This window comes from Bos indicus x Bos taurus, chromosome 1 (genome assembly GCF_003369695.1).
Source record: "Bos indicus x Bos taurus breed Angus x Brahman F1 hybrid chromosome 1, Bos_hybrid_MaternalHap_v2.0, whole genome shotgun sequence".
NCBI lineage: Eukaryota > Metazoa > Chordata > Mammalia > Artiodactyla > Bovidae > Bos > Bos indicus x Bos taurus.
Window position 1 is genome coordinate 136325937 of NC_040076.1, and position 15202 is coordinate 136341138.

The 15202-nt window shown below is 37.9% G+C and overlaps 1 protein-coding gene across 1 annotated transcript in view; it reads left to right on the plus strand.

The window, feature by feature from the left end:
- The window catches only part of ACAD11 (acyl-CoA dehydrogenase family member 11), a 119473-nt gene that overhangs the window by 38009 nt on the left and 66262 nt on the right, over positions 1–15202 (plus strand). Inside the window, exons 6-7 of the mRNA XM_027545974.1 lie at positions 14044–14185; positions 14535–14656. Of these exons, the coding sequence (XP_027401775.1) occupies positions 14044–14185; positions 14535–14656 (264 nt within the window). The remainder of the gene's footprint in view (positions 1–14043; positions 14186–14534; positions 14657–15202) is intronic.

Here is a 15202-nt window from a genome sequence, read left to right on the forward strand (position 1 = left end):
CATCAGTCTTTTCCAATGAGTCAACTCTTCGCATGAGGTGGGCCAAGTACTGGAGCTTCAGCTTTAGATCATTCCTTCCAAAGAAATCCGAGGGCTGATCTCCTTCAGAATGGACTGGTTGGATCTCCTTGCAGTCCAAGGGACTCTCAAGAGTCTTCTCCAACATCACAGTTCAAAAGCATCAATTCTTTGGCGCTCAGCCTTCTTCAGAGTCCAACTCTCACATCCATACATGGACCATTGGAAAAACCATAGCCTTGACTAGACGGACCTTTGTCGGCAAAGTAATGTCTCTGCTTTTGAATATGCTATCTAGTTGGTCAGAACTTTCCTTCCAAGGAGTAAGCGTCTTTTAATTTCATGGCTGCAGTCTCCATCTGCAGTGATTTTGGAGCCCCAAAAAATAAAGTCTGACACTATTTCCACTGTTTCCCCATCTATTTCCCATGATGTGATGGGACTGGATGCCATGATCTTCGTTTTGTGAATGTTGAGCTTTAAGCCAACTTTTTCACTCTCCACTTTCACTTTCATCAAGAGGCTTTTTAGTTCCCCTTCACTTTCTGCCATAAGGGTGGTGTCATCTGCATATCTGAGGTTATTGATGTTTCTCCCAGCAAGCTTGATTCCAGCTTGTGTTTCTTCCAGTCCAGCGTTTCTCATGATGTACTCTGCATGTAAGTTCAATAAACAGGGTGACAATATACAGCCTTGACGTAGTCCTTTTCCTATTTGGAACCAGTCTGTTGTTCCATGTCCAGTTCTAACTGTTGCTTCCTGACCTGCATACAGATTTCTCAAGAGGCAGATTAGGTGGTCTGGTATTCCCATCTCTTTCAGAATTTTCCACAGTTTATTGTGATCCACACAGTCAAAGGCTTTGGCATAGTCAATAAAGCAGAAATAGATGTTTTTCTGGAACTCTCTTGCTTTTTCCATGATCCAGCAGATGTTGGCAATTTGATCTCTGGTTCTCTGCCTTTTCTAAAACCAGCTTGAACGTCTGGAAGTTCACGGTTCACATATTGCTGAAGCCTGGCTTGGAGAATTTTGAGCATTACTTTACTAGCATGTGAGATGAGTGCAATTGTGCGGTAGTTTGAGCATTCTTTGGCATTGCCTTTCTTTGGGATTCGAATGAAAACTGACCTTTTCTAGTCCTGTGTCCACTGCTGAATTTTCCCAATTTGCTGGCATATTGAGTGCAGCAGTTACACAGCATCATCTTTCAGGATTTGAAATAGCTCTTCTGGAATTCTGTCACCTCCACTAGCTTTGTTCGTAGTGATGCTTTCTAAGGTGCACTTGACTTCACATTCCAGGGTGTCTGGCTCTAGGTCAGTGATCACACCATCATGATTATCTTGGTCGTGAAGATCTTTTTTCTACAGTTCTGTGTATTCTTGCCATCTCTTCTTAATATCTTCTGCTTCTGTTAGGTCCATACCATTTCTGTCCTTTATCGAGCCCATCTTTGCATGAAATGTTCCCTTGGTATCTCTAATTTTCTTGAAGAGATCTCTAGTCTTTCACATTCTGTTGTTTTCCTCTATTTCTTTGCATTGATCACCGAGGAAGGCTTTCTTATCTCTTCTTGCTATTCTTTGGAATTTTGCATTCAGATGCTTATATCTTTCCTTTTCTCCTTTGCTTTTCACTTCTCTTCTTTTCACAGCTATTTGTAAGGCCTCCCCAGATAGCCATTTTGCTTTTTTGCATTTCTTTTCCATGGGGATGGTCTTCCTCCCTGTCTCCTGTACAATGTCACGAACCTCAGTCCATAGTTCATCAGGCACTCTATCTATCAGATCTAGGCCCTTAAATCTTATTTCTCACTTCCACTGTATAATCATAAGGGATTTGATTTTGGTCATACCTGAATGGTCTAGTGGTTTTCCCTACTTTCTTCAATTTAAGTCTGAATTTGGCAATAAGGAGTTCATGGTCTGAGCCACAGACAGCTCCTGGTCTTGTTTTTGCTGACTGTATAGAGCTTCTCCATCTTTGGCTGCAAAGAATATAATCAATCTGATTTTGGTGTTGACCATCTGGTGATGTCCATGTGTAGAGTCTTCTCTTATGTTGTTGGAAGAGGGTGTTTGTTATGCCCAGTGTATTTTCTTGGCAAAACTCTATTAGTCTTTGCCCTGCTTCATTCCATATTCCAAGGCCAAATTTGCCTGTTACTCCAGGTGTTTCTTGACTTCCTACTTTTGCATTCCAGTCCCCTATAATGAAAAGGACATACTCCATAGCTTTGATTATATGGACCTTTGTCAGCAATGTGAAGTCTACTTTTTAATACACTGTCTAGATTTGTCATAGCTTTTCTTCTTTTAGTTTAATGGCTGCCGTCACTGTCAACACTGATTTTTGATCCCAAGAAAATAAAGTATGCCACCATTTCCACTTTTTCCCCATCTATTAGCCATGAAGTGCTGGGACCAGATGCCATGATCTTAGCTTTTTGAATGTTGAATTTTTAAGCCAGTTTTTTTACTCTCTTTCTTTACCTTCATCAAGAGGCTCTTTAATTCCTCTTCCCTTTCTGCCATTAGCATAGTATCATCTACATATCTGAAAATGTTAATACTTCTTCTGGCAATCTTGAATCTAGCCTGTGACTCTAGCCTAGCATTTTTCATGATGTATTCTGCAGAGAAGTTAAATAAGCAGGGTGACAATATACAGCCTTGACACACTTCTTTCCCAATTTGGAAACAGTCCATTGTTCCATTAAGGTTCTAACTGATGCTTCTTGACCTGCATACAGGTTCCTGGTGGTCTGGTATTCCCATCTCTTTAACAGTTTCCCACAGTTTGTTGTGATCCACACAGACAAAGGCTTTAGCGTAGTCAGTGAAACAGAAGTAGATGCTTTTCTGGAATCCCCTTGCTTTCTCTGTTTCCAGCGAATGTTGGCAATTTGATCTGTGGTTCCTCTGCCTTTTCTAAATCCAACTTGTACATCTGGAAGTTCTTGGTTCTCATACTGTTGAAGCCTAGCTTGAAGGATTTTGAGCTTTGCCTTGTTATCATGTGAAATGAGCGCAATTGTATGATAGTCTGAACATTGTTTGGCACTGCCCTTCTTTGAAATTGGAATGAAAACTGACCTTTTCCCATCTTGTGGCCACTGCTGAGTTTTCCAAATTTGCTGACAAATTGAGTGCAGCACTTTAACAGCATCATCTTTTAGGATTTGAAATAGCTCATCTGGAATTCCATCACCTCCACTAGCATGTAGTAATGCTTCCTAAGGCCCACTCGACTTCACATTCCAGTATGTCTGGCTCTAGGTAAGTAACTATACCATGATGTTTATCGAGGTCATTAAGACCTTTTTGTACAATTCTTCTGGGTATTCTCCCCCTCCCCCCTTTTTTTTATAATTTTAAATTTATTTATATTCTGCTTGAAGGATACTTGCTTTACAGAATTGTGCTGGTTTATGCTAAACATTAACATAAATCAGCCATAAGTATACATATGTCCCTTCCCTCTTGATCCTCCTCTCATCTTCCTGCCCATCCCACCACTCTAGTTGTTACAGAGTCCTGGTTTGAGTTCTCTGAGTCATACAGCAAATTCCCATTGGCTATGTGTTTTACATATGGTAATGTAACTTTCCATGTTACTATCTCCCACCCTCTCCTTCTTCCCGCTACCCCCATGTCCAAAAGTCTGTTTTTTGTGTCTGTGTCTTGATTGCTGTTGCTGCTGCTAAGTCGCTTCAGTCGTGTCCAACTGGGCAACCCCATGGACGGCAGCCCACCAGGCTCCCCTGTCCATGGGATTTTCCAGGCAAGAGTATTGGAGTGGGTTGCCTTTACCTTCTCCCTGTGTCTTGATTGCTGCCTTGCAAATAATTTCATCGGTACCATCTTTCTAGATTCCATATATATGCCTTAATGTATTTGTTTTTCTCTTTCTGACTTACTTCCCTCTGTATAATAGGCTCTGGATTCATCAACCTCATTAAAATTGACTCAAATGTGTTCCTTTTTATGGCTGAGTAATATTCCATTGTGTATATGTACCACAACTTCTTTATCCATTCATCTGTTGATGGACATCTAGGTTGCTTCCATATCCCAGCTGTTGTACATAGTGCTGCAGTGAGCTTTGGGGTACATGTGTCTTTTTCAATTTTGGTTTCCTCAGGATATATGCCTAGTAGTGATATTGCTGGGTAGTATGGTGGTTTTATCCTAAGGAATCTCCATACCATCTTCCATAATGGCTGTATCAATTTACATTTCCATCAACAGTGAAAGAGAGTTCCCTTTTCTCCACACCCTCTTCAGCATTTATTGTGTGTAGACTCTGGTGATGGCCATTCTGACTGGTCTGAGGTGATATCTCTTTTTATAGTTTTGATTTGCATTTCCTAATAATGAGTGATGTTGAGCATCTTTTCTTGTGTTTGTTAGTCATCTGTATGTCTTCTTTGGAGAAATGTCTTTTTCCCACTTTTTGATTGGGTTGTTTGTTTTTCTGGTATTGAATTGTATGAGCTGCTTATATATTTTGGATATTACTCCTTTTTCAGTTTTTTCATTTGCTATTATTTTCACCCATTCTGAGGGTTGTCTTTTCACTTTGTTTATAGTTTCCTTTGCTGTGCAAAAGCATTTAATTAGGTCCCATAATCATATAGGATTTTTGAGCATAAACATAAAAATATGGTTTTTTTAATTTCCATTATTTTATTCCATTTTATTTCCATATATTGATTTTTATTTCCATTCTTGTAGGAGGTGGGTCAGGGAGAATCTTGTGATTTTTGTCATAGATTGTTTTGCCTATATTTTCCTCTAAGGGTTTTTTAGTTTCTGGTCTTCATTTAGGTCTTTCATCCATTTTGAGTTTATATTTGTGTATGGTGTTAGGAAGTGTTTTAATTTTATTCTTTTACATGCAGCTGTCCAGTTTTCCCAGTACCACTTATTGAAGAGGCTATCTTTGCCCCATTGTATATTCTTGCCTCCTTTGTCAAAAATAAGGTACCCATATGTGCATGGATTTATCTCTGGGCTTTCTATCTTGTTCCATTGGCCTATATTTCTGTTTTTGTGCCAGTACCATACTGTCTTTTGACTGTACCTTTGTAATATAGTCTGAAGTCAGGAAGGTTGATTCCTCCAACTCCATTCTTCTTTCTCCAGATTGATTTGGCTATTCAGGGTCTTTTGGTAATTTGGTAGGGATCACATTGAATCTGTAGATTGTGTTTGGTAGTATAGTCATTTTCACAATATTGATTCTTCCTACCCAGGAACATGGAATATCTCTCTATCTGTTTATGTCCTCTTTGATTTCTTTCATCAGTGTCTTACAATTTTCTTTTTTTTTTTTATTTTATTTTTAAACTTTACAATATTGTATTAGTTTTGCCAAATATCAAAATGAATCCGCCACAGGTATACCTGTGTTCCCCATCCTGAACCCTCCACCCTCCTCCCTCCCCTACCCTCCCTCTGGGTCGTCCCAGTGCACCAGCCCCAAGCATCCAGTACCGTGCATCGAACCTGGACTGGCGACTTGTTTCCTACATGATATTATACATGTTTCAATGCTATTCTCCCAAATCTCCCCACCCTCTCCCTCTCCCACAGAGTCCATAAGACTGATCTATACATCAGTGTCTCTTTTGTTGTCTCGTACACAGGGTTATTGTTACCATCTTTCTAAATTCCATATATATGCATTAGTATACTGTATTGATGTTTTTCTTTCTGGCTTACTTCACTCTGTATAATAGGTTCCAGTTTCATCCATCTCATTAGAACTGATTCAAATGTATTCTTTTTAATGGCTGAGTAATACTCCATTGTGTATATGTACCACAGCTTTCTTATCCATTCATCTGCTGATGGGCATCTAGGTTGCTTCCATGTCCTGGCTATTATAAACAGTGCTGCGATGAACATTGGGGTACACGTGTCTCTTTCCCTTCTGGTTTCCTCCGTGTGTATGCCCAGCAGTGGGATTGCTGGATCATAAGGCAGTTCTATTTACAGTTTTTTAAGGAATCTCCACACTGTTCTCCATAGTGGCTGTACTAGTTTGCATTCCCACCAACAGTGTAAGAGAGTTCCCTTTTCTCCACACCCTCTCCAGCATTTATTGCTTGTAGACTTATGGATTGCAGCCATTCTGACTGGCATGAAATGGTACCTCATTCTGTATACAGTTCTTTTGTCTCCTTAGGTAGGCTTATTCCTAGATATTTTATTCTTTTTGTTGCAGTGGTGAATGGAGTTGATTCCTTAATTTCTCTTTCAGATTTTTTCATTGTTAGTATATCAAAATGCAAGTGATTTCTGTGTATTGATTTTTGTATCCTATGACTTTGCTAAATTCACTGATTAACTCTAGTAATTTTCTGATAATATCTTTAGGGTTTTCCACGTATAGTAGCATGTCATCTGCAAACAGGGAAAGTTTTACTTCTTCTTTTCTGATCTGGATTCCTTTTATTTCTTTTTCTTCTTTGCTTGCCATAGCTAGGACTTCCAAAATATGTTGACTAATAGTGGTGAGAGTTGGTAACTTTATCTCATTCCTGATCTTGGAATGCTTTCAGTTTTTCACCACTGAAAAACCAGTGTTTGCTGTGGGCATATCATATACGGCCTTTACTATGTTGAGGTAGGTTCCTTCTATGCCCATTTTTTGAAGAGTTTTTAATCATAAATGTGTACTGAATTTTGTCAAAGGTTTATTCTGCATCTATTGAGGTTATCATATGGTTTTTATCTTTCAATTAGTTTATATGGTGTATCACATGGATTGATTTGCGAGTATTAAAGAATCCTTGCATCCCTGGGATAAACCCAACTTGATCATGGTGTATGATTGGCCACCTCTTCTTAATCTCTTCTCTTTCTGTTAGGTTCTTGCTGTTTCTGTCCTTTATTGTGCCCATCTTTGCATGAAATGTCCCCTTGGTATCTCCAATTTTTTTTTTTTTTAAAGACCTCCTCTAGTCTTTCGCATTCTATTATTTTCCTCTATTTCTTTGTATTATTCACTTAAGAAGGCTTTCTTATCTCTCCTTGCTTTCTCTGGAACTCTGCATTCATTTGGGTATGTCTTTCTCTTTCTCCTTTGCCTTTTGCTTCTCTTCTCTTCTCAGCTGTCGTAAGCCCTCCTCAGACAACTATTTTGCATTTTTGCATTTCTTTTTCTTAGGGATGGTTTTGGTCACCGCCTCCTGTACAGTTTACTGTCTGTCAGATCTATATTTTGAATCTTTTCATCACTTCCACTGTAAAATCATAACGGATTTGATTTAGGTCATACCTGAATGGCCTAGTGGTTTTCCTTACTTTCTTGAATATAAGTTTGAATTTTGAAGCAATGAATTCATGATCTGAGCCACAGTTAGCTCCAGGTCTTATTTTTGCTGACTGTATAGAGCTTCTCCATCTTCAGCTGAAAAAATATAATCCATCTGATTTTGATATTGAGCATCTGGTGATGTCCATGTGTAGAGTCATCTCTTGTGTTGTTGGAAGAGGGTCTTAGCCATATTCTGTTTGCCTTTACCTTGCTTAATTTTGTACTTCTAGGTCAAACTTGCCTGTTACTCCAGGTATCTCTTGACTTCCTCTGTTTGCATTCCAGTCTCCTATGATGAAAAGGACATCTTGTTTTGATGTTAGTTCTAGAAGATCTTGGAGGTCTTCATGCAACCATTCAAGTTCAGCTCTTTGACATTATTCGTTGGGACATAAACTTTGATTATGGTGTTGTTGAATGGTTTCCCTTGGAACAAACCAAGATCATTTTGTCATTTTTGAGATTGCACCTATGTACTGCATTTTGGACTCTCTTGTTGACTGTAAGGACTGCTCCATTCTTTCTAAGGGATTCTTACCCACAGTAGTAGATATAATGGGTATCTGAATTAAATCGATTTTGAATTTTTCAAAAGCCTTTTCTACAAGTATTGGGTTTCAGAAATTACAAAATCTTTGCATACCTAGGGTAAATCCCACTTGATCATGGTGCATGATCCTTTTACCATATTGTTGTATTTAGTCTGCAGTTATTTGATTTACTAGTATTTGGTTGAGGATTTTTGCATCTATGTTCATCAGTGATAATGGTCTATAATTTTCTTTTTTGTAGTATCTTTGTCTGGTTTCGGTGTTAAGGTGATTCTGGCTGCAAAGGATAAGTTCAGAAATGTTCCTTCCTCTGCAGTTTTTTGGAATACTATAAAATGAATAAGCATTAACTCTTCTGTAAACTTTGATAGACTTCATTCATGAAGCCATCTGGTCCTAGATTTTGTTTCTTAGGAGTTTTAAAATTACTGATTTAGTTTGCTTACTGGTAATTGATCTGTTCATATTTTCTATTTCTTCCTGGTTCAGTCTTGGGAGATTGTACCTTTTTAAAAATGTGTCCATTTCTTTGAGGTGGTTCATTTTATTGGCATGTAGTTTAATAGTGGTCGCTCATGAATCTTTAGATGTCAGTTTTAAATTCTTCTGTTTCAATTCTGATTTTATGGATTTGGTTTCTCTCCTTTGTTTCTTAATATATCTGGCTAAAGATTTATCAATTTTGCTTATCTTTTCAGAGAGCCTTTAGTTTCATCATTCTTTTCTATTGATTTTTTAGTCTCTATTTTATTTCTTCTCTGATCTTTATGATTTCTTTTCTCCTGCTAACTCTGTGTTTGTTTATTCTTCTTTTTCTAGTTCCTTTAAGTGTAAAGTTAGGTTGTTTGAGATTTTCTTTTCTGATTTAGCTTTTATAAGTGTAAATTTCCCTCTTAGAACAGATTTTGCTAAATCTTATAAATTTCAAATCATCGTGTTTTCATTTGTCTTTAGATATGTTTCTATTTCCTGTTTGACTTCTCCAGCGATGCATTATTTAGTACTTTATTGTTTAGCCTCCATGTGTTTGTATTTTTTGTAGTTTTTCTTTTTTTGTAGTTGAGTTCTAGTCTCACAACATTGTGGTCAGAAAAGATGCTTCACATGATTTCAGTTTTCTTAAATTTACTGAGGATTGTTTTGTGGCCAGCATGTGATCTATCCTGGAGAATGTTCCATGTGCACTTGTAAAGAATGTATATTCTGCTGCACAATATTCAGATGAATATTCTATGTATATATCAATTAAGTCCATCATTTCTAATGTGTCATTTTAGGCTTATTGATTTTCTGTCTGGATGATCTGTTCATTAATGTAAGTAGGACGCTAAAGTCCCCCACTAGAATTGTGTTACTGTTGATATCTCCCTTTATGTCTGTTAATATTTGCTTTATGTATTTAAATGTTCCTATGTTGGGTGCATATGTTGTTACATATGTTTATGATTGTATCTTCTTCTTGGATTAATCCCTTGACCATTATGTACTATGCTTCTTTGTTTCTTGTAACAGTCTTTATTTAAAGTCTATTTTGTCTGATATAACTTTTGCTACCTCACCTTATTTTTTTTTTACTTCCACCCCCTCACTTTCAGTCTGTGTATATCTTTAGATCTGAAGTGAGTCTCTTGTAGGCAGCATCTTTTGGGTCTTAGTTTTATATCCATTCAGCTACTCTGTGTCTTTTGATTGGAGCATTCAGTACATTTACATTTAAAGGAATTATTGATACATATGTTATTATTGCCATTTTGTTAATTATTTTGGAGTTGTCTTGTGGGCCTTTATTTTTTCCTTTCTTCTTCTTTTATTCTCTTGTGATGTGATGACTGTCTTTAGAGTTATATTTGGATTCTTTTTTCTTTTTGTGTGTATATGTATTATAGATTTTTGGTTTGTGGTTACCATGAGGTAAATAGGTATATGAGTATGTGTATTGTTGCTGATACCACAATGTCAGATGCATCTTAACCACCCTGCATTTGTACTCTCCTTCTCTCATGATACTGTTATTTTATCATATTTTACATCCAAATGGTTTCTATATTCCTTACCTGCTTATTGTGGATATCAGTGGTTTTACTACTTTTGTCTTTTAATCTTCATGCTAGCTTTGTGCATGGATGGTCCTGGGGTTATTTCCAGACTACTGGAAGGCAGAGCAGGTCTTGGAGTCTAGTTGCAGGATCCAGGGATTCTAGAGCTGGTGTCAGATTACTGCCAGTGGTAGGTGGGTTTCTGACACAGAGCCTGGGGTGTCCAGAAGCTTGAACTGGCCTGCTAGTGGGCAGAATCAGGGCTAAGTTTGTCTCAGGGCAGGGTATGGCCTTTTGGTCAATGATCTGGGTCTGAAGGCTGCAGGATTGTGGTTTTTTTGCATGTGGTGCCTGCCCATGGTGGGAGGAGGAAGTTCCTGGGCCCTCTGTTGGTAAGGGCTGTGTCCAGAGGCAGCTACAGGCTCATGGGGTCTTCAGGCAGCCTGTCTGCTGATGGGTGGCCCAGTTAGTTGCATGGCCTAAGGCGTCCCAGGACTGGTGACTATAGTTTGTTGGGGCATGGCTGGGTCCTAGGGCTAACTAGAGGGAGGATTCCACAATGACATGTGCCAACACCAATGTCCACCTGGTAGAAGGAGCTCCCTAGAATGGTTGCCACTGGTGTCTTTGTGCCCAGGGTGAGCTGCAATTGCCTCCTACCTCTCTGAGAGAATCTCCGAAACCAGCAGTTAGATCTGACCCAGGTCCCTATGAATATGACTTTTATTTTGAGATCCTGGAAGGTGTGAGATTTTGTGGGCACGCTTTACAAGTGAAGTCTGTATTTTCCCCAGTCCTCTGGTAGCTTCCAAAAGTAAGCTCCACTGACATATTCAAAAGCAGAGGCATTACTTTGTCAACAAAGGTCCATCTAGTCAAGACTATGGTTTTTCCTGTGGTCATGTATGGATGTGAGAGTTGGACTGTAGAGAAAGCTGAGCACCGAAGAATTGATGCTTTTGAACCGTGGTGTTGGAGAAGACTCTTGAGAGTCCCTTGGACTGCAAGGAGATCCAACCAGTCCATTCTGAAGGAGATCAGCCCTGGGATTTCTTTGGAAGGAATGATGCTAAAGCTGAAACTCCAGTACTTTGGCCACCTCATGCAAAGAGTTGACTCATTGGAAAAGACTCTGATGCTGGGAGGGATTGGGGGCAGGAGGAAAAGGGGATGAGAGGGGATGAGATGGCTGGATGGCATCACTGACTTGATGGACGTCAGTCTGAGTGAACTCTGGGAGTTGGTGATGGACAGGGAGGCCTGGAGTGCTGCAATTCATGGAGTCGCAAAGAGTCGGACACGACTGAGCGACTGAATTGAACTGAACTGAACTGACCTTCAAAGCCAAATAAATGCTCTGAGGGTTCATCTTCCTGGTACAGGACCCCTAGAATGGGGAGCCTAACATGGGCTCAGATCTCATACTCTTGTGGGAGAACCTCTGTTGTAGAATTATTCTCCAGTTTGTGTATATCCACCTAGGGGTTCCGACCTTGACTATATTGCAAGTCCACCTGTCCTACTCATCCTGATGTGGTTCCTTCTTTTGTCTTTAATTGTAGAGGATCTTTTCTGGTAGGTTCTGGTCTTTTTCATCAGTGGTTGTTCTGCTTATCATTGTTATTTTGATGTGCTCATGAGAGGAGGTGAACTCATCCCTGATAGATTATTATAAGATAATGGGTATAATTCTCTGTGCTATACAATATAGTCCTGTTGCTTATCTGTTTTGTACATAGTAATTTGTATCTGTTAATTGCATATCCCTAATTTGTCCCTCCCCCTACCCTTTCCCCTTTGGTAACCCCAAGTTTGTCTTCTGTGTCTGTTTATGTTTTATATATGCATTCATTTGTGTTACTGTTTAGATTCCACATGTAGATTATTTCATACAATATTTGTCTTTCTCTGTCTGACTTATTGTATTCAGCAAATATTGCTTAAGTCTCTCCCCTGTTGCTACAGATGGCAATATTGCTTTCTTTTTATGGTTGAGTAATATTCCCTTATGTATATTCTGTGTCTTTTTAAACCAGTCATCTGTTGATGTATACTTGGAATCAACCCAGTTGTGGCTAGTTTGTTTTTAATCTACATGCACTATAAACATTGTGGCTGATTATCAACAAAATGAAGCTTCTGTTGTACTGGATTAGGTTTAGTCACTCAGTCATGTCTGACTCTTGTGATCCCATGGAGTATAGGCTCCTCTGTCCATGGCATTCTCCAAGGCAAGAATACTGGAGTGGTTTGTCGTTTCCTTCTCCAGGAGATCTTCCCAACCCAGGGATCAAACCTTGGTCTCCTGTATTGCAATCTCTTTACCAACTGAGCCACCAGCGAAGCCCATAGACCAGTTGTGCTGAGGAAGTGCTAATTTTCTTTGGATGTTAGGAGCACAGAAACAAACAGAATGGTATGGACAAAAATGCATCCAATCCTTTTTTTAAAGCAAATTTAACTGATAATTCAGTATAATCACAACCATAAAAAGTCTTATGAAGGCAAATCATGGAGGAAGTAATGATCAATTTTTCCACAGTCATAATAGAAAATTCTTTAATGCCTGTTATATGCCAGGCTGTGTACTTATTCATTGAATAAATACATTTTAGCCACCTACTGTGTGCTAGGTACTTAAATAGACTCTGATAAACAAAATGGACATACTACCTACCTTTATTTCATATTCACACTAACTCTACACCAGATATGTTATGGTTACTTAAATTGAAAATCAGAAGTGTTAACTAGTCCAGAATTGCAGAGTTAACCGTCTGGAATTACACAGCCAGTAAATGATAGAGGGCTTCCCTCATGGCTCAGCTGGTAAAGAATCCACCAGCAATGCAAGAGACCTGAGTTCAATCCCTGGGTTAGGAAGATCTCCTGGAGAAGGGAACAGCTACTCACTCCCATATTCTGGCCTGGAGAATTCCATGGAATGTATAGTCCATGGGTCACAAAGAGTCAGACATGACTGAACAAGTTTCACTTTCTTTCATTAAATTGTAGAGCTAGGATATGAATTCAGGTCTGTGTGGTTCCACAGACCACATTTTTCCTTAAAGCTACAATAATGTGTTCAAATATATGACTGAAGTAAGGGGGTGCAAACACATACAAAGATACAAAAAGGCATGAAACACAATAATATGCATTGCCTAAATGAACTCTGTTGTTTTATCTGGCTTAGATAATCTTGGCTAAATTGTTGCTGCAGTCTCGTCTTTGCCCTCCTACAGTCTATTCAAAACATAGCAGCTAGAGTGACCTTAAAATACAAATCCTATTCAGTTACTCTTCCTGTACAGACCCTCCAGTGGAGTGCCTCCTCCCATATCCCATCCCTCCTACCTAACTTGAAGTATCCATAGGCATTGTTATCAGTTTGGTATGTATTCTTTCAACTTTGAGTATTCGTTTGCAACCTTTTTATTTAAATAGGATCATACTGCACATATTATTCTGCAGATTGCTTGTATTTTCAGTTGAATGCCCTATGTTCCTAACATAAAAATCTATATTCCCTTGATATATATTGTTACAAAGTAGAATGAGGAAAGCTGTGTTATTGATTCCAAATTACACAACTCTTTTATCATGTTGCTATATGATGATTTGATTTTATATTCATAAAACTAGCAGCATCTTTTATAACAATTGCCTTCTTGTATCTGCAGCATGAAATAACTTACTTTAAAAAATTACTGTTGCCATAGGAGTAAAATATTTGTCATGTTGCTAGATTCATTATTAGAGCATAGATTCTTAAATTATAGCTAATTGTTAGAATTTCTTCTTTTATTATAGTTAACTTCCAGTTGAATACTTTCAACTGCTCTTGCCGGCGCTCTTTAGTAGACATGTTAAGGCTATGTAAAGTAAAATGAAAAACTGAGAGCCGATCATGGAAGCAAGGGACTTGGCTTTACTCATTCAAGGCTATTAAATAAGTGAATTGTGCCACTGTGGGTAAAGACTGCAAACTACAGCCTCATATTTGCTTTTGATGGAAAATATGATTTTCAATATATTCTATTTCATTTATTTCCTTATTTTAGTTGTTTTGGATTTAATATATTAAAATCTTTTAATTTTAATTACAGTCTCGAGTTATAGCTGTGCTTGATTGGGAGCTTTCAACCATTGGTCATCCTTTGTCAGACTTGGCTCATCTCTCGATGTTCTACTTTTGGCCAAGGACTGTTTCATTGGGAAATCAAAGCCATCATTTGCAAGAAAACATAGGTATGAAAACATAATGTTGCCTAAATTTCTATTAAGGTAAAATCGTCTTTATTTCTTTCCATAATTAACAAAAGATAATTTTATAATCTTAGATAAACAGCTTTTATTTGTTTTTCGAAATGTTTTTAAATCATCTTTATTAATTTTTTTAAAGTGTGCCATTCTACTTTTAGTAATTTGTGACAAAATATAATCATTTCTATATACTATTCTTTTGGAAATAAATACTTGGAACATGTTTTGCTTTGTAGAAAAGTGGTTTTATATTCAATTTTATATGTAATATGACATTTCAAATTATTCACCCTGACATTTTTATTAAAGTTTATAGTATGTACTGTTTTTATAGGGATACCATCAATGGAAGAACTGATTTCAATATATTGCCGCTGCAGGGGAATTAATTCTAATCTTCCTAACTGGAATTTCTTTCTTGCCCTTTCATTTTTTAAAATGGCTGGAATAGCACAGGTAATTAATTTTTTAATATGTGTTTCACTATTACTTACTGATGTACTCTTGAAAATATTTTTGGTTTTGTGGGGTGGTACATTCTTTCTGTTTTTTTGGCCATGTAGTCACTTGGCTTGTGGAATCTTAATTCCCTAACCAGAGATTGAACCCAGGCCCTGGCAGTGGAAGCAGAGAATCCTAACCACTGGACCAGAGAATTCCCTTATATTAATATCTTTAGATCAATTTATTTTCCACAATGGCAAATACCAAACATGGATAAAATATAAATCCAGAGTTTACAGAATAGGAATTTGGCAAGGGAAAAGGTTGAGTAGCAAATGTGGTATAACAGACTAAAAAGATGGAGGAATGGAGAGAAAAAGACATAATGACAAAAAGAAAAAAGTATGTGAAAATTGGTTATTTCCTGAATATCAGTATAAGAAAGAGCTAAACTCCTAATGTGATATCTGATTCAGATTGTAAAGCCATTTATTAATCAGGGCTGATGGTGAGGAAAGAATTATCATTATATTTCCCAAAGCCTAGCACAGTACCTAG